This window comes from Hemitrygon akajei, chromosome 19 (genome assembly GCF_048418815.1).
Source record: "Hemitrygon akajei chromosome 19, sHemAka1.3, whole genome shotgun sequence".
Taxonomy (NCBI): domain Eukaryota; kingdom Metazoa; phylum Chordata; class Chondrichthyes; order Myliobatiformes; family Dasyatidae; genus Hemitrygon; species Hemitrygon akajei.
This window is the reverse complement of record NC_133142.1, coordinates 51,311,800-51,338,829: the sequence shown is the minus strand read 5'-3', so window position 1 is coordinate 51,338,829 and position 27,030 is coordinate 51,311,800. Positions and strand designations below refer to the sequence as shown.

The 27,030-nt window shown below is 41.5% G+C and overlaps 1 protein-coding gene across 3 annotated transcripts in view; it reads right to left on the bottom strand.

Annotated features, from left to right (window-relative positions):
• LOC140741924 (interleukin-1 receptor-associated kinase-like 2) overlaps positions 1–27,030 on the bottom strand; it is a 71,722-nt gene that overhangs the window by 32,819 nt on the left and 11,873 nt on the right. For 2 of the 3 annotated variants that reach the window (XR_012102172.1, XM_073072492.1), the window contains exons 3-6: positions 10,207–10,335; positions 5,366–5,460; positions 3,136–3,330; positions 1,129–1,193 (exon numbers count right to left, since the gene is read on the bottom strand). Coding sequence is in view for 2 of the 3 variants with exons in the window: in XM_073072492.1 (XP_072928593.1) it covers positions 1,129–1,193; positions 3,136–3,330; positions 5,366–5,460; positions 10,207–10,335 (484 nt within the window). In the remaining variant the exon portion in view is untranslated. The remainder of the gene's footprint in view (positions 1–1,128; positions 1,194–3,135; positions 3,331–5,365; positions 5,461–10,206; positions 10,336–27,030) is intronic. The other variant, XM_073072493.1, reaches the window with a different exon arrangement.

The following is a 27,030-nucleotide window of genomic DNA, read 5'->3' as shown; positions in this document are numbered from 1 at the left end:
ATTTTGAGGAGCTGGAAAAAAAGCTAATGTAATTTTGTTGCTTAGATTCACGGAAGGTTCAATTAGATTGTAAAATTGTAAATATAAATCCTTTTATTCAAAAAGTGATAGAGAAAGATAACAGAAATATTAACATTTGTCATAGGGAAAACATTAGAAGCTATTGTTTAAAAAAAGTTTCAAAATAATTTTGCCATAGTTCTGAGGAGATACTAGATTGTGTACAGCTAGTAGAGAGAGAGAGAGAGAGAGAGAGTTTAAAAAAGCCAATGGGGGCAGTCAGCACATTGTCATGGAGATGTTGGATTGTGCATAATTAGGTACTTTGCAAGCACCAATAAAAAGAATTTAGGTTTAAGTGGAGTGGCCAGCCTTGGAGTGGGGAGTTGAGGCTTTGGCTTATTGAGGCTTCCGCAAGGAGAAGTGTAGGCTGTAGGTAGATTTTTTTTCTTTCTTTATTTTTTCTTTCTTTCTTATTGCACTCTTAAGGCAGTGAAGAAGCCAGACAGGATACTGGAATTCTTCCCTTGTGGGATTTGGAAGGCAGGGAGACCTCCAGTGTCCCTGACGTCTACACCTGAAAGAAGTGCATCCAGCTACAGCTTCTATCAGACCATGTTAAGGATTTGGAGCTGAAACTGGATCATTCAGGAGGCTGAGTGATTAATGAACAGAACATACAGAGAGGTACATACACCCAGTCTCAACTTGCAATGATCTCTACAGCTGGAAACAAAGTTCTTGACAACATTTTGGTACACGTGCCAACAATAAACCAATTACACATGACCCAAGCACAGACAAATGAGCCAACTTTAAGGCCAAGCTTACCAAAACATTTTCTCTATCTAATGACAAATTATGAGCTATCACCTATAGAGGTGATCAATAGGTAAACATTTACTCCTAGGCTCTTTATCTTATTTTGTTATTCCCATTATTCATAGCCACTGAAGGAATTCCCTCTAATCGCACCTGATTATCTTGACCCCCTGTATCGCTCAAGGCAATACAATTAAGATCAGGAGTCAGGGATGTGAGTTATAATGGTGCTGCTACCATGTTAGTTTCATTTTCTCATTACTCAAGGCATTCTAATGTCTTGTCGCTTAGCCACAGTGTACTTACTGGTACAAACTTTCAACCTCTCTGCAAAAAAATTCCCGAGCGCTTTCCAAGTTGACGTCTTGCAGCTGTTCAAAAGAAAGCTCAACACTATAACACATAGAGCATTGAACATAAAACATTACAGCACAGCACAGAAAAAGCCCTTGGGTCTATCATTTTGGGAGGATCTTTTAACTTGCTCTAGGATAAATCTAACCCTCCCCTCAAAGTAAATTTATTATCGAAGTACATATATGCTATCATATACCATCCTAAGATTCATTTTCTTGTGGGCATGCTCAATAAATCCACAGAATAAGAACCATAACAGAATCAGTGAAGACTGCACCAAACTTGGGTGTTCAATAAACTGCGCAAATACAAAAATATATAATAATAATAAATAAATAAGCAATAAATATCAAGAATATGAAATGAAGAGTCCTTGAAAATGAGTCCATTAGTTGTAGGAACATTTTACTGATGGGGCAAGTGAAGTCACATAGCCCTACATAGCCCTCTATTTTTCTATCATCCATGTGCATAGTTAAGAGTTTATTAAATGCCCCTAATATTTCTGCCTCTACCAGCGCCCCTGGCAAGGCGCTCCATGCATGCACCACTCTCTGTGTAAAAAAGGTTTACCTCTGACATGCACACTAAAGATTCCTCTAATCACCTTAAAATTATGCTCCTTTGCATTAGCCATTTCTGCCCTGGGGAAGAGTCTCTGCTATCCACTCGACCTATGCCTCTTATCAATACAAAAAGCCAAACTGATAAAACAGAGGCTTCTGCTCAGGGCTTTTTTCCACACAACAAGGTGGATGCATAGTGACACACCTCAAAGCATTTGAAACAGAAAACAAAACAGCTCAAAAGATAAAGGCTAGGAAGGCAAAACGTAAATTTAGTCAAAGATGGATAATGTTACAAAGAAGTGTCCTATAATAGGTTTGGAAGTTCAGCTGAATCAGGATCCTGGGCCAGGGTTACCAGAGACAGAATGGAAATAGCCATTAGGGTTGAAGAAAGAGCCCCACTGCCAGCCCGAAGAGAACATCACATTGAGGAGAAAAATAAGATAATATACCATAATATATTGTAGAAATAATCTGATGGACGACTAGCAAAGAAGACTTAGGTGGACATCCTTCCTATTCCACTTAATACCTAATTATTCAGGTCAACACTATAAAATATTGGAGCAGAATTAGGCCGTTCAGCTCTTTGAGTCTGCCTCAAGAACTAATGCTCAGAACCCTGAGAGTCTGCCTCAAGAACTAATGCTCAGAATCTAGGCTCTGTTGTTCAGACAAACTCCTAAGGGCTGATCTGAACCGTGCCTTCCCAGCACAATACCATGTTGGTAGTTAAAATGACTGCGGTAACTTCCCCACCTGGCTCACAATATTTTCTCTGAGCTTGGATAGATGAGGGAAGTACCTACAGGGCTCATGACTAAATGCACTATATGGATTCCAAAACTAGAAATCTAAAGAAAGGCAAGCCAATTTTGTTTCAGACCATGAGTACAAGAATGGTGCATGTGGAGTCACTTGGCAACTCCTAAGGTATCCCAAAATCCTGGACTGTCCCTCTAACTATGCTGTCTTCCCAACTTTTCCTTCTGGAATTTGTTCCTTTTGCACCCCCAATTGTTGCCTTCTGTTGCCTGAAGCCCGTATCTCACCATAGAGGTATGATGTGAGAAAATGAAGGTGCCTTTGCAGGTGAAGTCCATGAGTTAAAATCTGCAAGGATGGGATAGTTTGCTGTCTAACTTGATGTATGTGGAAACAGTCTCCCTCCACACGCCTAACCTGAAAATCTATTAAAAGACATTCTTTGATCTCAAGTATTAATTTAATTTCCCCTCACGTATTTTGTAAAACTACACAGATTGCTAAAGCATTGTACAGAATATTCCTCCAATTACTATATCTTTGTAATATCTCAATACAACGTTTATATTCAGATAGTGAAAAGCACTCAAAGCCACCTCTCACGCACAATGAAGAGACTTACCTTATCTAACAGTTTTATGGCATAGTCAGTATTGAACCGGTTGGCTTTGTAGACACAGCCAAATGTACCTTGACCAATCTTAAAACTTTCATTGAAATTATCAGTGGCTTGTTTCAAGTCCATCAAGGACCACATGCAGCTGAGTATCTTGGCAGGTTGAATAGTTTCCTGGTGGGGTCTGTGGCTAATGTCATCCTGTACAAAGAAAGAAAACAAAAATTATACTGCCTTGGAGGGGAACTGAAAGTACAACCCATATACGTATACAGATTTTAAGTGAACACAGCTGGTAACACTTAAGTATTGGATGTGGAGTCGGAGTTAGAAACTGAGAGGAGATAATACGATGCATTTTGTAGTTGGTAGACATTGCAGTCACAATGTACCAGTGATGGAGAGAGTGAATGTTTAAAGCAGAGCCAATCAAGCAGACTGCTTTGACCTAATTGGTGTTGAATTTCTTGAGTGTTGTTGAAACTATGCTCATCCACACATGGAGAATATTACGTTGCACTTCTGATTAATACTTTGTAGTTAATGCGAAGGCTTCATTTGGCCAGGATGGCATCGCCGACTACAACCTTAGATCCCGTGCAGATCAGCTGGAGGGAGGGGGACAGTATTTGCAGACATTTTTAACTTCTCCCTACTTAAATTTGAGATTCCCACCTATCATCCCAGTAGTTAAGAAAAGTAAGATAATATACCTTAATTACTACAGCCATGTGGCTCTGACATCCAGCATCATGAAATGCTTTGAGAGACTGGTCATGGTATACATGAACTCCAGCCTCCCAGACAACCTCAAGACACTGCAATTCACAGACCCATGGTAGATGTCATCACCCTGGCGATACTCATAGTAAAGAAACCTGCATCAGTCTATTATTTATTGACTTCAATATTATAATTCCAAGCAAACCCATCACCAAACTTCTATACATGGGAGTCAAATTCTCTTTCCAACTGGATCCTTGACTTTCTGACCAACAGACCACAGTAAGTAAGGACAGGCAGTAATACCTTTGCCACGATTATTCTCAACACTACAAGGCCTCATCCTCAGCCCCCTGCTCTACTCCCTATACACTGCAGGGCCAGGTGCTGCTTTAACCTCACTTGCAAGTGTGTAGGTGCCACCACCATAACGGGCGGGATCTCAAATAACGATGGGTCAAAGGAGATGGAGCACCTAGTGACATGGTGTCATGACAACAGCTTTTCCCTCACCGTCAGCAAGACAAAAGAGTGGGTCACTGACTTCAAGAAGGGGCAGTGCAAACACTAAAATTTACATCAACTGTGCTGAGGTTGAAAGGAATGAGACCTTCAAGTTCCTAAGAGTAAACATGACCAATAGCCTGTGCTGATCCAACTATATACGTACATCGATGTTATGGTAAGAAAAAGCACTTCTGCTTCCCCAGGTGGCTAAAGAAATTTGATGTGCCCTCATTGACCCTCACCAAGTTTTTATAGATGCACCATAGAAAAGATCCTATTTGGATACACCATGGGTTGGTATGGCAACTGTTCCGCTCAAATCCACAAGAAACTGCAAAGAGTTCTGGACACAGCTGAGCATGTCACAGAAACCAACCTCCCCTCCATGCACTCTGTCAACACTTCTCACTCCCTCGGTAATGCAGCCAACATTATCAAAGACCCTATCCATCCCAGACATTCTCTCTTCTCACCCCTCCGTCCCATCAGGCAGAAGATATAAAGAAAGCCCCAAAGCACATACCACTGGGCGCAAGAACAGGTTCTGTATTGTTGTTATAAGACTACTGAGCGATCTGCTTGTATGGCAAGATGGGTACTTGACCTCTCAAATTACCCCGTTATGGGCTTGCAGCAAACTGACTGCTTGCATTGTACTTTCTCTGTAATTCAAACACATTACTCTGCATTCCATTATTGTTGCATTCTGCACCATTGTGATGAAATTATCTGTTTGGATGCATGCAAAACAAAGCTCTTCACTGTACCTCAGTACATGTGACAACAATAAACCAGTTTCACAATGTGTGGTGTCAGGAGGCAAGTTACTCACTGCAGAATACACAGCCCTGACCTGCATGGCCCTTTACAGCTTTTGGTCAATCATATATCCAGTGGGTTGACGGTGAGTGACATCTTTGGATATTTAATAATCACTATTTGTTGGAAAATTTTAACTAGTCTCACTGAAATGCCAAAATGCATAGCTATTTCTGTCTAATCTTACCATCGCTGACGGTATATCAAGTCTGTCACAGTTTGGCTTGGAGTTCAAGTAACTAGGAGGGCTCGATGGTCCAGGAAGTAGATCAAGCTTGTGTACTGTAGGTTAAAAAATAAATAATGATTACAAGAAACAACGACAAAATAACAAGGCAGAACTCTAATTTGGAACTGGTTTGCACAACTCTACGTCTGTAAGAGGTACATTCAATAAAATACTTTACAGGTAGATTCAGATTTATTACATGCACATTAAAATGTACAGTGAAACATGTCATTTGGGTTAACAACCAGCACAGCCTTAGCGATGTGCTGGGAGCAGCCCACAAGTGTTGCCACACAGTCTGGTGCCAATATACCATGCCCACTATGCTTGGCAGAACAACACAGATCACAACAGGAAACAAAATAACAGCAAAACAAACTCCTTTCCTCCCTCCTTCCCACCCACACCACATACACAGTGCTCTAACTCCAGGAGAGGCCATCTACGGCCTTCAGCATTGTAGATACGAAAACACTAGACTTTCAAATTCCACAGCAGACTTGCAAAGAATTGCAGACCTGGAGGTCCAGCCAAGGGGCCTCGACTTCTGGACTTCCGATCGAACTTTGTTTTTCGATCTGGACTTCCAGTTGATCTTTGCGCTTCGATCTTTGACACTGAAGCAGGACTTGATGTCCCTAACAAATGAAGTCTCTGGATGAGGACTCAAACTCCAGTCTCGCCAGTGATGGGACCTCAAACATCCTCTCTGGTATGCCGATGCAACATCAACTACGTCCACGTTGTTGGCCTTCAAACACGAAAATGAGACAAACTCTGGTTTGTCCTCTAATTCCCCCACATCCCTATAGTTAAACTCAAAACCTGACCTCGAACTCTCCTCTCTGTCCTTTGGTCCTCTAAACTATCTCTAAAACCTAAAAGAAAGTTTATTTCTAACTATTCTTTATGTGTCTTAATATTTTAATATCTTTGGGATGGAATGTTATGTTGAAGTTGTACAAGACATTGTTGAGGCAGAATTTGAAACATTATGTACGATTTTGGTTAACTAGCTGCAGGAAAGATGTAAATAAGGTTGAAAGAGTACACAGGATGTTGCTGGGACTGAGTTATGAGGAAAGATCGGATAGGTTAGGACCTTATTCCTTGGAATGTTGAAGATTAAGAGGTATACAAAATTATGAGGGGCATACTGTGGATGGGGTAAGTGCAAGCAGGCTTTTTCCACTGAGGTTGGGTGGGACTACAACTAGATGTCTTGGGTTAAGGGTGAAAGGTGAGAAGTTTAAGGGAATATGAGGGGAAACTTTTCCACTCAGAGGGTCATGAGAGTGTGGAAAAAGCTGCCAACGCAAGTACTGCATGTGAGCTCAATTTCAACAGTTAAGAGAAGCTTGGACAGGTACATGGAGGGATATTGTCCTGGTGCAAGTCAATGGGAGTAGGCAGTTTAATTGGTTCACCATGGACTGGATGGGCCGAAGGGCTTTTCCTTTGCTGTATTTTCTATGACTCTTTGTTGCAATGAATGTTGAGGCTAACACAACACAGACTGGTTCATGGATTATAAAGCAAAGCAGAATGGACAGTTAAGTTGGAAATAGTGCTAACTACAAATAATGCACCGAAACAGTATCTTGCTAAAAGTTGCAAGGTTTAAAAGTCATGGTTCTGATATAGTTGATGATATTATTTTGAAGCAGACCGATAGCCTGGAACAGAATAACTACACGTCCTCCCCAGGTCATGGACCCCTGTCTTACGTACAGCCCAAACACAGGAATCAGCATCTGGGAGTCTGACCATCTGACCTATCCTGGTTATGAACAGATCAAAGGAAGGTAGCCCTGTCGTAACCTGGACAGGACCTGTACATTACATTGTCTCATGAGGAGAGGTTGAGCTTTTTCTCTCTGGAGCGAAGGACGATAAGAGGTGACTTGATAGAGGTATTCAACACGACAAGAAGCATAGATGGAGTGGACAGCCAGACAATTTTTCCCAGGGTGGAAATAACTAATATGAGGGGGTGTAATTTTAGAGTGATTGGAGGAACGTATTGGGGGATGTCAGAGGTCAAGTATTTTTTACACGTGGACTGGTGGTGGTAGTGGCAGATATATTAGGGGCATTTAAAAATCTCCTAGGTGCATGGATAATTGACAAATGAAGATCTGTATAGGAAGGAAAAATTAGATTGATCTTGGAAAATGTTAAAAAGTTGTCAAAGGACCTGGTCTGTAGTGTTCAATGTTCGACAGTATACTACAGGAACGTGCTGACAAAGCATTTGAAATCTGTGCTCTGGCCTTATTAAGAGACAGATCAAGGAAAGGGTTGTGTTACGATCCAGCAACACTGAATGTAGAATTGAGACAGGTTTTTATAAACAAATAAAACATTTATTAAACACTGCTCAAAAACCCCCCAAAAGTAAACAAACGACTAACTTAACCGGAAGTCGGCTGCTATACGGCAGCTCGAACAGCCCTTGAAATGAGAAATGCGAACAGTTCTTTAAAAGTAGTAATGCAAAAGTCCAAATGATTTACACAGTCACTTAGGAGAGATTTTCCTTGAAGTAATAAATTCTCTTACAACACAACATTACTGCTGATCCCAGCCGAAAAATGCCTTGCCCAAGGATTTACAATGAAGGAAATAAAACGGCTTAAAGGCACTGACCTTTCCTTGGCAAAACCCTGCTCCAGCCCTTTCAATAGTCTCTGCTCTTTAGCAGGGACTATCTTGGATTTGCAGGTTACTAATTCCTTCCGAATGAGGATCAAATAAGTTCGAACCTGTTTTACTGCCGACAACACCAACTTTTCTCAATCCTTTGAGTTTTCCGTACTTCAATAAAATTCTTTACTCTCCGACTAGACTTTAACTGGCAGCGATTTTCAGAACTGCTGGCACAACAATTCTTACAGTAGAAATTAAAACTCCACTTTTAAAACGAAACTGCAGCATAAAATCAAGTACGCAGCAGCACAGAGTCACTGATGAATTAAGCCACAAACTGACTTGCGTCACAGGGATGTGTGCTCCTTTTATACCCTGTTGAAAGAGGCTATCACATGATGTCTCATTGGTGGGAAAATTACATCACAAGACCATTACATCATTCCCAGCGAGCCTCAATTACATCATGGTCATGTGACAGTCAAAAGATACCCATGGGTACGTAACAGTTGAAACTAAAGGGCCACTTCAATTAAAATTTCTGATAGAATGCTAGACAATTCATAGAGGGCAGCATTGAAGGACTAGTTCAGTCTACTAGAAATTTAACAGGTGTATTGGCTAACTCTGCAGAAAAAAATGGGGTTAGCAAGATCAAGGATTAGGGATCAAATGTGTTCACCATATACATTTACAGGTATTAAGTATGAAATCCAGATCAATTTTAACTGGATCATCTACAAATCTGTTAATGAACTGCAGTGAATTCAGAAAATTTTGTGTTATGATTTTGAGAAATGACTTGACCAGCCTTTTAAAAGTCTCCCATTATGACTGATGTGAGTGCAACTGGTCTGTAGTCAATGAGCCCAATGATCGGTGATTTTTTGGGGACTCGAGAAATAACAGATTTCTTGAAAAACGCTGGAACAGTGCATAGTTTAAGAGACTGATTGGAAGTGTCTGTGCAGACTAGACAGCTGGTTAGTGCAGTGTTTAAAGATGACAGGGGAAACAGAGTCAGGGCCAGCAGCCTTCTTGATATTTTTCCTTCCTGAACAAGTTTCTCACCTCCTCTTCCTTGATAACAAAGGGTATGGGGCATTGGTGATGGTCTGGCTGAAATACAAAATGTGTTAATGTATTTTTGAAAGGGACAAGGGTAAAGTTGCTCTGGAAACTAGGGGTAGGAAGACTGCAAGATCAAAGAGAAAAAATAAATCACAAAAACATAAGTGTAACCAGAAAGAACTTGGCACAGCATATTGAAATAAAGACCTGTGCAGCTAGCCACCAGATTATGAAAAGGGCATTGTGTTTATCATCTTTGTTTATTATTGCTCCTTTACGCTGAAAGTAAGTCTATTGTAACCATCTTACCTATTTGTTGTCATGAACAATTCTCACAAATTAGGTTAAAGTATAAACTGGTAAATCTGTCAAGGCCCAATCTGTATAACCTCAGTTTATTGTACTTCATTGACGATTCCCTCACGTTTTCCTTTTGCCACACATTTCTTAATAAAACTGGACACATCTGGCTTGTTAAATAGATCATTGAACATGGAACACTACAGCACAGTGAAGGACCTTTGGCCCATAATGGTGTGCCAACTTCATAACATCTCTAAGATCATTTTAACCCTTCCCTCCCACATAGCCCATTTTTCTATCATCCATGTGCCAATCTAAGAATTTGTTAAATACCCTTGACTGCATCTGCATCTAACATGAAGCTGGGTGCTCCACATACCCACTACTCACTGTGTGAAAAAAATTTACCTCTGACATTCCCCTATACTTTCCTCTAGTCAGCTTAAAATTATGCCCCCTCATGCTAACCATTTCTGCCCTAGGAAAATGTCTCTGTCTGTCTGCTCGATCTATGCCTTCTTATCCTATTACATGTTTCTATCTTACTGTAAATGTGTGACAGTGTAGCAAGGTTATTGTATGTATATGGGGTTAATTGTTTTGTTCCAAATTGTTCTGTGGGGACACAACTAAATATAATTCATGTGATTCAGTAAACCTTGTGAAACTGAGACAGCTTTACATGAACAGAATAAAGAGGTTATACTGAATCCAGCTCGCATATTTTCCTGACCCGATCCACCTCACTGATAACTGCCAAGAATTAATATAATTACCATTGATATCTGAGTCCACATAATCCATCAGTGGTCTGGAGGAAACTGAAGACTGAAGCATCTTGGCAGTTTCTGGCAGAGGTATGTGAGAGGAAGCAGGCTGAGCAATGAAAGAATCTTCAGGCTTCCCTGAAAGATAAGATTCCCTATTAATACTATAACACACTTAAAACTAGTAAGCCCTTAATATTGACAATGAATCTTACCACCCAGTCACCCACAGCTCCAATCTGCTAATTAAAATTGCTGACAATACTACATTGATTGGCCTTATCTCAAATAATAACAAGGCAGCCTACAGAGAAGACATCATCACCCTGACACAGTGGTGTCAAGAAAACAACCTCTCCCTCAATGTTGCAAAAACAAAGGAGCTGGTTGTGGATTACAGGAGGAATGGAGACAGGCTAACCCCTATTGACATCAATGGATCTGGGGTTGAGAGGGTGAACAGCTTTAAGTTCCTCGGCATATATATCACCGAGGATCTCACGTGGTCTGTACATACTGGCTGTGTGGTGAAAAAAGCACAACAGCACCTCTTTCACCTCAGACAGTTAAAGAAGTTTGGATAAATTCCCCAAATCATAAGGACTTTCTACAGGGACACAATTGAGAGCATCCTGACTGGCTGCATCACTGCCTGATATGGGAACTGTACTTCCCTCAATCGGAGGTCTCTGCAGGAGGTGGTGTGGACAGCCCAGCGCATCTGTAGATGTGACCTTCCCACTATTCAGGACATTTACAGAGACAGGTGCATAACAAGGGCCCGAAGGTCACCCCAACCACAAACTGTTCCAGCTGCTACCATCCAGAACACGGTACCGCAGCATAAACGCCAGGACCAACAGGCTCCAGGACAGCTTCTTCCACCAGGCCATCAGACTGATTAATTCACTCTGATACAATTGTATTTCTATGCTTTATTTACTGTCCTGTTGCACGTACTATTTATTACAAATTGTTTTAAATTGCACATTTAGATGGAGGCATAACATAAAGATTTTTACTCCTTATGTATGTGAAAGTCGTAAGAAATAAAGTAAATTCAATTCAGTTCAATGGGCACCATCCCCATTGTTGGATGGCGGTGCAGAATTGCTATTTTTTTGTAGCTTAACTTTTCTATGCTTGTTTGTATTTTTATATAATCACCTATATACATATAATCTCTCAGTGAATTTTCTAGCAATTATGGTTGCTTCTGTAGTTTTCTAGAAGCCTCTTATTTGTCCTGTAGCTGTTGTCACGTCACTTGAATCTGGCTATTTTATAGGTAAATTGATCGCACTGGTATGCTTGTTAAATCTAGCCTGAGAATGAGAAAACCACGACTACCTTTTTCCCTTTTTCATTTATGTGATTTCTCAACTCTCTTTGTTTGTTTTCCTCTCTTATAAAATGATCATAAGCAACAGGTTTTATGCCATATTCTTGGCTTCCAAAGGGTCTCTGATCACAAAAGCATCAGGATTCAACACCAGGTAATCCTCACTGAAAATTTTGCATGAAATGAGATTTAAATTAAAAATTGAATGCTATCCCAGTTATCAACGACAATCCAAACCCAGAGATTTCTACATATTTTAAATTATATTTTCAATAAAAGAGCTTTTAAATCACTTGACACACACAAAATGCTGATGGAACACAGCAGGCCAGGCAGTATCTATAAGGAGAAGCACTGTTGACGTTTCAGGCCGAGACCCTTCGTCAGGACTAACTGAAAGGAAAGATAGTAAGAGATTTAAATCACTTGGTCAGTTTATCAACTAATCTGAAACCCTCTTCATGTGTCCTCCAAGCAAACTGTGATTCCCGACACCCAAAATTAGAAGAAGCTTTATATCCTCACTAAAATTGGAAGTTCCACCCAGTGATCTACTTGGCTCAAGAAGTTGGACACTTGACACACATGGACTGAATTCTCTCTTTAATACGATAAAGAAGGCTGAAGGGCAACGGAGAATGCCAGAGTACCTAAAGGTTTAAAAAATTAAAGATTAGCTTTATTTGTCACAAGTGCAATGAAACATACAGTAAATTGTGCTGTTTGCATCAAATCGACTCAGTTCCTAGATGGCACTGGGCAGCCCACAATTTACTTTGGGTGCCAACATAGCATGCCCACAACTGTATGTCTTTGGAAAGTGGGAGCATCCAAGTCAAACTCACGCAGTCACAGGGAGAATGTATGAACTTCTTTCAGATAGTGGTGGGAGTTGAACCCTGAGCTTAGAGCTGGCTGCCATTGTGCTAACTATGCTGCCACTTTTTGATTGAGGTCAGAAATAATCGTTTCCTCTTTGCTCTTTGGAAGTGGAAAGGCTGAGCGATGTGGCCGTTTTGTATGCCTCTAATGCAAACGAGGGAAACATTCCCAACCCAGAGCGTAATGAAAGGGCTTGTCCTGTACTGACACAAGTACGCAGCCTCTGCCACATGTTGAGTATAGTTCTATAACCAGACGTGTCTATGTTTATCATTGAGTTGGATACCGAAATACAAATAGAAAGCATAAAAAATACCCAGGAGGTAAGCCAGCAGCTTTGGAGAGAGAAACAAGCTCGATTTTGTGGCCAGAGGCAAAGGAACAAAAGAAAGATGCCCTCAAAGTTTTGGTGATTCATAGCATAGAATTCCTGACACAAGTTAGTGGCAAGCTTCATTTCATCAGGGTCCCTGGCATCATGGTAGGGAGCAACATGCTGCCCTCATGATGGATACACTGGAAATGCCCATCTCCTTTCGGCACATGCATTTACAGGAACAGTTTGGGAGGAGATGCAGAGGTACATATTTAAGTTTGTCCCAAAAAGCCACATACCACAGGCTGTGCCGACTATTCCCAGGTATGAACACTGCGATAAGCAGCCAACTGTGAATGTCTTTGGCCACATCTGGGAGCCACTGGAATTCCAGAGGTTGTTATTGTCCTTGATGGAAACTAGCATGGTATGAGGCATAGGACCATGCAACGAGAAAGGTGCTGAAACTGGATGCAGCCACTACAAAGGCACAGCTTCCAGTCCTCCCACGATGACATAGTAATTGGTTAGAACTCAGCTTAAAACCTCATGAACTATTTACTCAAACTGTACGGTACTGGGTAAACGTCTCAGGCACATGTAAAATAAATTCTGTAAAGTGACGATGCTTTCAAAAATAACAAAATGAAAATTTTTAAGTATCAAAAAATACGATAAAGAGCAATAAACAGTAAAAAAAAAAGAAATCAGATCAATATTTGGTGTGACCACCCTTTGCCTTTAAAACTACACCAGTTCTCTTAAGTACACTGTTGTGCAGGTTTTATAAGAGAGTCAGCTGGTAGGTTGTTCCAGGCGTCTTGGAGAACTTGTCACAGTTCTTCTGCAGACTTTGGCTGTCTTGCTTGCTTCAGTCTCTCCAGGTAATCCCAGACAGCCTCAATGATGTTGAGACCAGGGCTCTGTGGAGGCCAGAAAACATCTAGGGTGCCCAAGATTTTTGAACAGTACTGTATATATGTGATAATTGGAATAATTGGAATTATGATGTAAATGTTGACTGAAACATTACGTAGCATAAAGATCTGACTTGGATAAATTTAGAAATTTAAAAAAGGGAACCAGAGTTGTTTCAGTCCTTTAGAAATATATCAAATGATCATACCCTCAGCACAGCTAAAAAAATAAGCAGGAAAGAAGGGCCTTTTTATTAAGTTTCCAAAATGAGGATCTTACTTTTGCAGAACTAAAACCAGCTTCAGTTCTCCTAATTTCTTGTTACCACAATGAATTAAAGGCTTAACAATCAGCAGAACTAAGAGGCTAAACAAAATCATTGTTCTTCTTTACTGCTGTTTTACGTATTTCCTCAATTGCCGTTAATATTGTACTGAAACTTGAAATTGGACAGCAACATTGAAATGTTAAAGCTGGCTATTTTGATCATCTCATAAAAAGAAACAGAACTGAGTTTGTTTTCTTTTGATTTTTGTTTTTATGATAACTGTATACATACTTATTAACTTCTCTGTGGATTGTCACCTTGTCGTGGTGGAGAAGCTTGTGTGGTCCTGAGATCCTGAGAGTGATGCCATCTGGAGCTATGGTCCTGGTAAGGTCACCCATGGCGGTAAGGTCGAGGGTGAGGTCCCTGACAAAGAACAATCCAACCAAGACCTCAAATGTGGAACAGGTGGACAAAGTTACTTCGAACTCAACGGCTGTGAAGGCAGATGAAGGCTGCAACAAATCCATCAGCTCCAATCGTCGTGGTTTCCATGCCATTGGAATCAGTTGGTTGATTTGTGAAGTATCATGTGCTTCTTGGAGTGCAACATCGAGTACACGTTAAACAAATACACGCACAGGCGTCTTCGCTCTGTGAGCCCATAAATAGATCAACAGAACGAAGACCATCATCCTCGACCTTGAGGGATAGCCATGATGATAATTATTAGCATATCAGCAAGATCTTCTGGTAAGAGGGCAGTGTGTGTGAGTGCAGCAGCCTCTTGCGGGCCAACCAGAGATGCTTTTTGCTTTGTAGAATGTGCTTTTTACAATCCAAAGACAATTCTACTCCAAGAACTTTGGGCAATGCATTCCTACTCCATCAGTGAGCTTCCCGCTGATCGGAGTAAATGGACTGGAGTCGGCGACGGAGCCGGCCAAGGTGTCAAAGGGGTTGGCTGAGGTGTCAAAGGAGCAACTCAGGATCTCAGAGGTGCCCGCTGATGTGTCGGAGGAGTTGGTTGGGTTATCGGAGGTGCTGATCTGGCTAGAGACTGTGTTGCTGCCCGCTACTTGGAAGCATTGAAGTTGGTGCGGTTAACCATGGGAGATGGTCTTGGACATTTCACTTGCGATTGCAAGACTCTGTTGCACAGTGATAATACAAGTTGCCACAGGCCTGTAACCCTTGTCTGGTAGTGGGACAGTCGTCATGGGAGCTGTGTGGCTTCAGTTGTAGCGAGAACTAGGCCTCAAACCTTGGGCTTTCCCGCTGCTGCAGACCTGGTGAGAGACGTGGAAGCACGACAGCGTGGTTGAGCCGGGCTGGGGCCTGGCCTCACCCATCGGTGCAGCCCTCCCATGTTCAAGCGGTGGAATGACAGGCTGAATTGTGTGTGTCTGCGCCCTGCTGGGAGACTGTACCATCGATTGCTGGACATTGCCATCAGGGTCTTGAACTATATAGGTTTTATTTTCAGGTGAATATGCTTCTTTGCTCAATATTTGAATTATATTACTCACGATCTTTGAATGTCTGCTTGCTATTTTGAATGTTTTGCACCTTGGCCCCAGAAGAACACTGTCTTGTTCGGCTATATCTATGTATAGTTTGAATGATAATCAAACTTCATTTAATTTGATTTGATATTTGAGATAAAGTGAATCCAGATTTCCAGAATAAAAATAGTTCTGATTGTTAGGTTAATGTTGAAAATGCCTGGATCTCGACCCTTTCTCTGAGCTGTTTGCAAGCACTGCAAGATCCTTCCTATTGGAGCTTTGTGAGTTATATGGTTACACATTGTGGCAATGGAACCCCAGACACCCTGACAAGTTAGTTAAATCAAAGAGGAGATTTACTAAGTTCCACTCTAAGTCACATACCATCCAAGTCTGGCATCATAATTACCAACCTTCAGGGTCCAAATACCAAACTTTGCTTTGAGCAGCGGTTTGAAAAGACATTAAGGGGAATAGATAGAGTGGACAGCCAGCGCCTCTTCCCCAGAGCACCACTGCTCAGTACAAGAGGACATGGCTTTAAGGTAAGGGGTGGGAAGTTCAAGGGGGATATTAGAGGAAGGTTTTTTACTCAGAGAGTGGTTGGTGCGAGGAATGCACTGCTTGAGTCAGTGGTGGAGGCAGATACACTAGTGAAATTTAAGAGACTACTAGACAGGTATATGGAGGAATTTAAGGTGGAGGGTTATATGGGAGGTAGGGTTTAAGGGTCGGCACAACATTGTGGGCCAAAGGGCCTGTACTGTGCTGTATTGTTCTATGTTCTATAATTCACTCAGGTTTTCTGATCGAGTATAAAAAACGAGCAACTCACGGCAGTTTTTGAAGCCTTGAGTCCAGGAGATGGGATGTAATGCTGAGGTTGTGTAAGACATTGATGAAACCTAATTTGAACTATCGTGCAAAGTTTTGGTCACCTACCTACAGGAAAGGTGTAAATAAGTTTGAAGGAGTACAGAGAAAACTTACAAGGATGTTGCTGGGTCGGGAGGACACAAGTTATAAGGAAAGATTGAATAGGTTGGGAATTTATTCTTTAGAACATAGAAGGTTGAGAGGAGATTTGATAGGGGTGAATTATGAGGGGTACAGAAAGGGTAAATGCAAGCAGGCCTTTTCCACTGAGGCTACACTGAGGCTGGAGATCATGGGTTAGAGATGAAAGGTGAAAAGTTTAAGGGGAAACTTCTTCACTCAGAGGGCTGTTAGAGTGCGGAACGTGCAGCCAGCACAAGTGGTGGCTGTGAGCTTGATTTCACTGTTTCACTGTTTCTTCTTTCCGGCTGTCCATCAGTTTCGATGTTGACTATGCTGGGAATTTCCTGGATTTCAATGTTCAAGTGAATTATGGGTAGGTACATAGATAGTAGTGGTATAGAGGGCCGGGTACAGGTCCATGAGAATAGGCAGTTTAAATGGTTTTGGCATGGATTAGGTGGGCCGAAGGACCTGTTTCTGTGCTGTACTTCGCTATGGCTCTATGACTCAAACGTTGCTGGATCGAGATCCAGGAACTTGCTACTCAGCCGCACCACAGAAGTTTCCTCATCGTGCAGATGGCATCTTTTTGAGACTCACCACTACGTTGCCAAAGAGAGCAATGTGGAAAATCATCGATAGCTTTGCCAGTACATCCGCCTCTTTAAGAAGCTACTCATAGTAAGTAACATTAGGAAGCTGCACTGCTCAAGGATCAACTTTATTCACCATATACATGTACACGTACTAGCAATTTGCTGTGGTGTGTTGGTGCAACATTCAACAAAAAACAATATTCAAAAATTATAAAAATAAAAATATGTAAAAAAATTAACTTGGAGATTAAAGGATAGATTTGAAATAAAATGTGCATGAATACTTAAATACTGACAAATATTTGCATAATAACATCATTGTAAAAGGTGATGGTGCTTTTACAGTGCAGTGCAGTGACAGGGGTAATACATAGAGCGGGGCTGGGGGGCTATTTGGAATGGTTGGTCAGATTAACTGCCTGGGGGAAGAAACTCCTAAGATGGTGTGATTTTGTTTTCTTGTAATAGCCCTGTAGTGCTTTCCAGAAGAGAGTTTTTGGAAAAGGCCTTTTGCCAGGTGGATAGTGTCCACAATGATTTTTCTTGTCCTGGACAGATCCTGCGGTGATGCTAGACTTCAGCCAGTGACCTTTCTGCTGACCTGAGATTTCACTGTAGCTTTCCTATATTGTGAGAGGATGCTGCATCGAACCAGACATTTGTGACTGGTGTGAGGATGGCAGTGTAGAATTGCACCAGTGTGTCCTGGGAAAGATGGAATTTTACCAACTGCCGCAAAGGGTACATCCTCTGCTGAGCCTTTTTGTTACTGAAGGAGATATGGTTCTCCCACATGAGGTCCTGAAAAATAATGATGCCCAGGATCCTGAATGTTGAAACGGTGCTAACTGTTGACGATGAGTGGGTGGAGATGAGACAGCACTATTCCAAATCATCAATGCAAGCACCGTAAATAATCCTAAAGGTATTGTTACTAGACTTCACATACATAGTTCATAAGTAATTATTTTAACAGGTTGCACCACAGCCAATTAATTGTCTCACAGTGTGTTGTCCAGGTCACACACAGCATGCTATGTACAGTTTAGTTCCCTTATTTAAGGCAGAAGACACTAGCTCTGGCAGCAGTTTAGAAAAAATTTGCTAGCCTTATACCTGGGATGAGATGGTTGTCCTGTCAGGAACAGCTATAAATTTAGATCTGTTTTCTTTGGAGTTCAGAAGAATGAAGGGTGATTATACTGAGCCATACAAGATTTTAAGTAGACACGATATGGTAGAGACGTCTCTATTAATGTGAGAATGAGATGAAAAAGTGATGAGGTTGGTAGGGATGTTCTATTAAAAGCAGGTCCATAGGAATTTCTTCTCACAAAGGTTGGCAAATCTATGGGATTCTCAGTCTTGGAAGATTGTGAAGGGGCTAGATTACTCAAGAAATTTACACTGGAGATAGAGATTCAGTTTAGAAAGACTGGCAAATTGATAGCTACTTAATAAAAGTTGAAGCCGAGGTTAGATCAGCAATGACCATAGTGAATGACAGGACTAACACCTTGTAGTGATGAACATTCTCTTTTTCCAAGAACCTATTCTACTTCTGCTCAGCTCAAATAAAAAATAAACAGTAAATATTGGAGATAAAGCTTAATAGCTGTGATCTTTGTGGTAAAACTCTCAATCTTTATGGTGATGGACTCTCCAACCAAGCCACTGGAAGAGCTTTTTGCTTATGTTAAGCTACCTCCAGCTTTTTGAGTGAGATGAACATAGAAGAAATAAATCAGAGGTGAGGAAGAGAAACAGGATTTTATTGTGTAAATCTCTGCAAAGTTGACAAAAGGTGCTTTAAAATTGCCTTAGTATTAACATGACATTTCTAGACTTTTTGACTGATTGGCCTCATCAGCTCGTGAGAATTGTATGTACTTGTTTCAGTCTTGGAGGATGACAGCAGAGAAACAAGGACCGTCACATCCATACCAACCTTTTTGCCCATCTACATTAATCCCATCAGCCTGTGTTAGAAACACACCCTTCAATATCTTGTATATATAAATTAAACTGGTTTGTTAAACTAGTTCTATTTAACCAGAGCTTACGTTGCCAGTAATCAGCAGGAACTCAAGAAACTCAGCTACGACATGCGCAAAGTCATCAAGGCAGCAAAACAACAATACAGGGACAAGATTCAGACACAACGCTCCACCAACACCACACACAGCTTATGGCAAGGTGTTGCACACTATTGCAGACTTCAAAGCTAAACACAGTGGTGTTTCCAACATTCCAACATCTTTTTTACTCTCGGTTTGATATTGCCAACACTGAGCCCCCGAGGAGAGCCGCCAATGTGACCTGCACCTTGGTCATCTCTGAGGCTGAAGTACGCAGATGTTTCCAATGAGTGGACAGTCGCAAGGCTGTGGGACCGGATTGCATCCCAAGGTAAGTACTTAGAGTGTGCACGGCACAACTGACAGGTGTGTTTACAGACATTTTTAATCTCTTCCTCTCCCAGTGTAGAGTGCCCTCCTGCTTCAAATTATCCACCATTGTTCCTGTACCTAAAAAGACCAGGGTAATATGTCTGAATGACTGGCGTCCTGTCACAGTCACCTCAATAATAAGCAAATGCTTTGAGAGGCTGGTCAAGGACTACATCTGCAGTATGCTACTACCCAAACTGGACCCCTTACAATTCAACTACCGACACAACCGATCGACAGATGATGCCACAGCTCTACACAATATCCTTACACATCTGGAGAAGAAGGATGCTTATGTGAGAATGGTGTTCTTGGACTACAGTTCAGCATTCTATGCCATAGCTCCATCCAGGCTCGACAAGAAGCTAAGAGACCTTGGCCTTCACCCTGCCTTGTGCACTTGCATCCTGGACTTCCTGTCAGATTGCCAGCAGGTGTAAGAGTGGGCTCACTCACATCTGCCCCCTGACCCTCAACACTGGAGCCCCCCAGGGCTGTCCTAAGCCCCCTCCTTTACTTTCTATATACCCTTGACTGCGTTGCCACCCACAGCTCCAATCTGTTAATTAAATTTGCTGACAATTTTACACTGATTAGCCTAATCTCAAATAATAATGAGGCAGCCTACTGAGAAGTCATCACCCTGACACAGTGGTATCAAGAAAACAACCTCTCCCACAATGTCGCAAAAACAAAGGAGCTGGTTGTGGATTACAGGAGGAATGGAGACAGGATAACTCCTATTGACATCAATGGATCTGGGTTTGACAGGGTGAACAGCTTTAAGTTCCTCGGTATACACATTACGAGGATTTCATACCGGCTGTGTAAAAAGGCCCAACAACACCTCTTTCACCTCAGATGGCTGAAGAAGTTTGGTATGGTCCCCCAAATCCCAAGAACTTTCTACAGGGGCACAATTGAGAGCATCCTGAATGGCTGCATCACTGCCTGGTATGGGAACTGTACTCAATCGCAGGACTCTGCAGGGAGTGGTGCAAACAGCCCAGCGCATCTGTAGATGTGATCTTCCCATTATTCAGGACATTTATAGTAACAGGTGTGTAAAAAGGGCCCAAAGGATCATTGGGGACCTGAGTCACCCCAACCACAAACTGTTCCAGCTGCTATCATCCAGGAAATGGTACCGCAGCATAAAAGCCAGGAACAACAGGCTCTGGGACAGCTTCCTCCACCAGGCCATCAGACTGATGCACTCACACTAATACAATTGTATTTCTAGGTTATATTGACTATCCTGCCATACATACGATTTATTACAAATTACTATAAATTGTACATTGCACATTTAGACAGAGACATCACGTAAAGACTTTTACTCCTCATGTATGTGAAGGATGTAAGTAACAAAGTCATTTTAATTGAAAAAAAGAGGAACTAATTTAAGATGGTATTTTAAGATTGTATCTGATTCTACCACCTTTTCTGCCAGTGCACTCAAAACATCTACCACTCATACATTTAGAAATGTTTTCAGATCCTCTTTGCAACTCCTTCCTCTCTGCTTAACTCTATATGGCATGCTAGCATAGTGGTAAGGATAATGCTATTACAGCACCCACCACTGTCTCTAAAGAGATTGTACGTTCTCCCTGTGACCACGTGGGTTCCCTCCAGGTGCTCTGGTTTCCTCCCACATTCCAAAGATGTACAGTGAGGGTTAGTGAGTTATGGGCATGCTATGTTGATGCCAGAAGCACGGCAAAACTTGGGGTCTGCCCAGCACAATCCTCACTGATTAGATTTGTTACAAAACAATGTATTTCACAACTGTATGTGTACTGTATAGCTGCTGTATAATATGGGACTACTTTATGTTGTAGGGATATATTGTTGCACGCGCTATTAGGCGCATATTGATCTGTACGTGTGTGTTCAGTCCGGTTTCAGTCAGTAAAGAACCCTGTTAACTTAGCTCACGTCTCCAGTGTTTTTATTTATAGCTTTGTTGTGTAACCAGGCCACATACACAACAAATTGGTGACGAGGTTAATGAACCTACATCGTATCGGAACGCTGTGTTTTAATTGATAACAACACTCGGAAGAAGAGCACAAGGTACGAGCCAAGGCAGAGTGAGTCCGTGAGTCAAAAGGAAATGGAAGCACAGCCACAGGTTGGGAACGTCGGGAGACCAAGAGACACAGTCGGAGCTGCAGCGCGTCCAGGCGAGACCACAGCTGGCGCTGACCCCAGGGACTAAGGGTCTGCCTGTCCCAGAAGCGAGATAAAAAGCACCACACACGTCTAGATGGAGTGCGCACATGGCGCTAGCAAAAAGGACATGCGAGTCAAAAAGGAAAATAAGGAGAGAATGGGCTTAATTAACATAACAAAGATGGCAATGATTGGAACCATTACAGCATTTGATAGTGGCATTGAAGACTGGGCAACTTACATTGAAAGACTGGAGTAATATTGTGAGGCTAACAGTGTTTATGATGAAAAGAAAGCCAGCGTCTTACTCAGTCTTATGGGAGCAAAACCATACGGGCTGTTATGGAGCTTGTTAACCCCTGAAAAGCCAGCTGACAAAACGTTCAAGCAAATAGTAGACACTCTCCAGCAGCATTTAAACCCCAAACCACTGGTCATTGCTGAAAGATGTAAATATTACAAACGAAATCAGAGCAAAAATGAAAGCTTTTCTGAATATTGTGCTGAATTGCGCAAATTAAAAGAACATTGTCAATTTGGAGCTGGTCTATTGGATGCATTGAGGGACAGGTTAGTGTGTGGCACACACTGTGAAACCACACAGAAGAAGCCCCTCTGTGAAAAAGATCTTACCTTAGAGAAGGCGCTAAACATCTCAATATCATTAGAAATAGCCACACAAGGTGCTTCCGATATACAACAAAAATCTCTGGAATATGCCACGAATAAAATGTCACTGAGCAGAAATGAAGGAAAGAAATGTTACCATTGTGGGAAAAGGTCAACATGACCCTGATGATTGTTAGTTTAAAGATAAAGAATGCAGAAACTGTGGCAAACAGGGCCACATTGGCAGAGTATGCAAAGCTAGTAAACAGCAGAAAAAGGACAAAATACTGTTATGAATATACCACAGCTCTGAGGGGCCGAAGGGTGCGGGACCAGCCCCCTCCTTCTGGAGAATCGCAAGATCGCTATTAATTCGGGTCTTGGACCCAGGAAATGAGAGACAATGCAACGGATTTGACCATTGTTCTTAGAGGCACCTGTGTGAATTACAATGCTATAGTACGTGCCAGCTATCAGGGACATGGACACCCTCGGGCAATGTGGGGGTGGGGATTGTATCACCCTACCTTGATTGACATTTACAAATCTGCCAGTCATGATAAAAAGGAGACTGCAGGAGGCAGTACTCCAGAGACGCACCAGAAGACACGCTAGAAATCCGGTGACAGCGTTTAATAGCGACAGCCGGTGGGGGGCTCGTGTGCGTCCTTTCCTTGCCTGGGATTGGCGACCTCACCACGGAAGAACGGCTTTAGCTACAGGAGAAGCCACAAGTGAACGGCCACCCCCCCCACCCCCCCAACGAGACTCTGACGGATCGAACTCATAAAGGTTGGAAAACCCGCCGGGTAACTGTTCCATTCTATACCTATTTCTCTCTCTCTCCAACAAAGTGCACCACCGCGACACCCAAAAGACGGCAGCTGGTGGAACTGCAGTGACCTCGAGAGACTTTTATATTTACATCGGACAATATATTACCCCTAGACAACGATAGAGCTTATTTCTTATTGATTATTACTATACCTGCGCTTTAGATTGAGTATTGACGACGTATGTTATCTGAATGTTTGTATTAACCTTACTTTTGTGCCCCTTTATAAATAAAAACTTCAGAAAAATAGTGCCATCAGACTTCAACAGACCTCTCTATCTTTGCTGGTAAGTGATCCAGTTACGGGATACGTAACAATACAGAGAAACAAGAAACTCCAGAAAGGAAAACACAACAATGTACACAAATTGGAAGAAAGCAGTTCTGATGAAAATGACTCAGACAAAAGTGAATTGTCTAGTATGCAACTTCACAGCGTGGAAGAGACAGATGATCGAAGAGTAATAAGGATCACTCCACAAGTGGCAGGCGTGAGACTAAAAATGGAGTTGGACACAGGCTCGTTTAACAGTGATCTCTGTACATGACTACAAATGACTGTTTCTCACATACCTCTGAAACGAACTAAACTACTGCTGAAGACTTACACAGGACAGAAAGTGCGTCCCAATGGTAACATTAAAGTGACAGTGACCTACGGAGACAAAGCACAGCAGCTGAACCTCTATGTACTGATAAATGGAGGGCCACCGTTGCTAGGACGTGAATGGCTCAGGAAAATCCAGTTGGATTGACACATCATCAAGGTACTAGATGTGTCAACAAAGGAGGGCAGCTTGGTGGAGAAGATGTCCGCAGCTCTCCTCTCACCCATTGTCAACTATTATAACAACAAGGAGGAGCAAGACAGCATCAACGATGAGGACGAACATGGTATCTGTGGCCGTGACTCGGATGAAGATACAGAGGATGCAAGGGAGACAGATATTGCCAATAAGCAGGATGATGAAGACTACCTGGAAGTAAAAGAGCAGATGTACCAGGAGAAATTGACATCTCTGAAAAGACAGCTACAGCGGTTACGAGAAGGCACTTTGCAGGAGTATCAGAAAAGGATGAAGAAACTAGATCAACAATACAAGGAAAGAATACAAAACACAGAGCTTTTTCTGCAACTGGAGACAGAACAAGTGGAAAGAAATTACATTAAAGAGAAAAAGCAGCAGTGAAGGAATTTGAAGATAAAAAAATTGAGTTAGAAGAAAAAGATGATTGAGAATGAGAGGCTAATGATGGAACTCACAGGAGATTCTATGGAGGTAAAGCCAATAATGACTAGGAAACTAAGGAGGAGACCTAATGACCTGGTTCCAATTAAAGACAAAAGATGAAAACCTGCACCCATGCAGTTAAATTACTTGTTAACAGATGAACAGATAATAGAAGATCTGCGAACTCTCAATAAGCTTAAATCTCCAAAAAGAGCAGCATCTCTGTCTTCTCCTGAACAATTTCCTTGGGAAAGATCCATGAAAATTGGTCACCCCTTAAAAGCACTTGGACAAAATCAATTCCATTCAAACAGAACAGCTTTCACACAAGGTAAATCTTGAACCAATCATTTCCTCCATTGAGAATCATACAGATAATCCTTTGCAGGAACGTTTCTTTTGCACGTACATATTTTGAATCCTCAGCTAATGTGTCTTGTTTTGTACAAAGAAGTTGGGAAACAGCATCAAAACAGAGGCGAATTCTGGCAACAAACTGTGAGGTTTCTATTGTTGTATTTTCACACTTGTGCTGAATGTGCATCTGAAGGAATTCTCCCTCTTGAGCTAGGTACACAATCTTTTCTTGCACTGTGCACAACTGGGATTTTTCATACATAGAATCCTCCAAACAATTCAGAAACAGTGCTTAGAGTTCAGTCTCATTTTCTTGACCAAGATTTGGTTTTTTTTTTGGAACTTCAACAACAGATAGCACTGCAGGTAATCCTTAATATCAGCAAAACTGTACTTTAACAGCAGCTTAAGAACAATGGAACGAACAACATGATTTCCATCAACTGCTGCACCAAACGGTGAAAGATTATGGGTAAAGTATTGATCTTCCTGTGAGTCATTGGATTGTCCTGACTTTTAAATAACTAGCAGAGACAGCAGATCACCAACCACTTCTTTCGGAAACCAAAGCTACGAAAAATGCATCACACCTCTTGCGAAAAATGACTAATTTTGCTATAGCTTGACTTATTTCTTCTGTTACCACTGGTACATAATCATCATCTAGAGAAGTACGACACAGTGGGTAGAGACCCCCTCACCCCCCCCCAGAGACTTGAGTTACAAATGGGTCTTAGACCAAAAGTACAAAAAAAGCTTGTTATAATTTAATATTATTATGTTACTTTGTTATAATTTGATATTATTAAGTTACTAAGTAAACAATTGGTAACCGTTTGTATGTTAAGGGTAAACATACATCCTTTAAATTTGAAACATCCTTTAAATTTGAAGAAGCCTGGTGACCTTTTATTCAATATTTTCATATGGTTTGATATATTGCTCTTCCAGTTACTTTCTCAAAACTTTGGATTTGATCAGAAAGTTTCTCTTTTTTCTTGCTTTTACTGTCAGTATGGGCTGCCCAATCCCTTTTTTCTCTCTTTTTCTTTTTTTTTGTTTAGTGGGGTTTTTATGTATATAAAAATTATAAAAGTTTCTTTATCTTTTTTCTTCTTTTCATGGAATGATAAGAGGAGAATTGATTATCTTTTAACAATGGAAGGGTATCAGAATTAGTGAAACAGTTGCTCACTTTGTTACATAACTAAATTGTCTGGGTGGCTTGTTCGTGCAGCTGCAATGCATTCAATATTCAGGCAGGCTTGGCAAAGCAAGAGGGGAGGAAGCCTGGTGCTGAGTGAATATCTTGACCAAAGACACTCACTGGGCAGTTACAGGATTAACAGTGAGAGTTAAAAGAAGCTTTCCAGTGTACCCAGTATCTGGTTAACTCAATGGTACTAAGGGAAGGAGTGACCTCAGGAGTGAACATCATTCCATTCTGAACCACACAGATGCCATGGTCAAGAAAGTTGACCAGTGCCCCTAGTCCCTCAGGAGGCTTAAAAACATTGGCATGTCCCCTTTGCCCCTCACCAATTCTTATTGATGCACCATGGAAAATATCCTAAACACAAGAGATTGTGCAGTGGAACTCAAACAAGATTCTGGAGGGACTCAGCAGATCAGACAACATTTATGAAGAGGAATAAAGCTGATGAAGGGTCTCAGTCCAAAACGATGACTGTGCATTCCTACATAGAAAGCATCTGATTCAGGTATGGCAACTGCTCTGCCTATGACCACAAGGAACTGCATGGAGACTGCTGTGAACACAGCTCAGCACATCACAGAAACCGGCCTTCCATTCCGTAGCCTCCTTCCTCACTTCTTGATAAGGTAACTACGGACTCACAAAATCACAGTCTACCCTGTTAATGCCTTTAATCTTACCATCTTCCTACACTTCCTCTGTAGCTCTTTATTCTGCATTCTGGTTTCCTTGTAGCTGGTATAAACCTCAGTAAGGTGGAACAAATATTCCTACAGCATTGAACAAATCTGATCACATTGTATAATTGAGAGGATAGGTGCTCAGGCTTATATTTTTAAATATAGCCCTTCAAATTTTTAACTTGACAGTGCTGAGACTTTAATTTTGAAATTCAGTCAAACCATGTCAGGAGGGCAGCCATTTTGTTTCTGATGGAGTTCATATGCACAAACCTATCTCGTCATCTTTCGTTTGCACCATCAAAATCATTGTCTGTAGATGTTGCTTTAGTTCATAATGGAGAAACACTATCTGAGCAATATTTTGCATTAATATTATGTAAAAGTTTGTTCCTGATTATCAGTAAAATGTTTAACCAGCCTTGGTAACTTAAGGAAAAATATAAG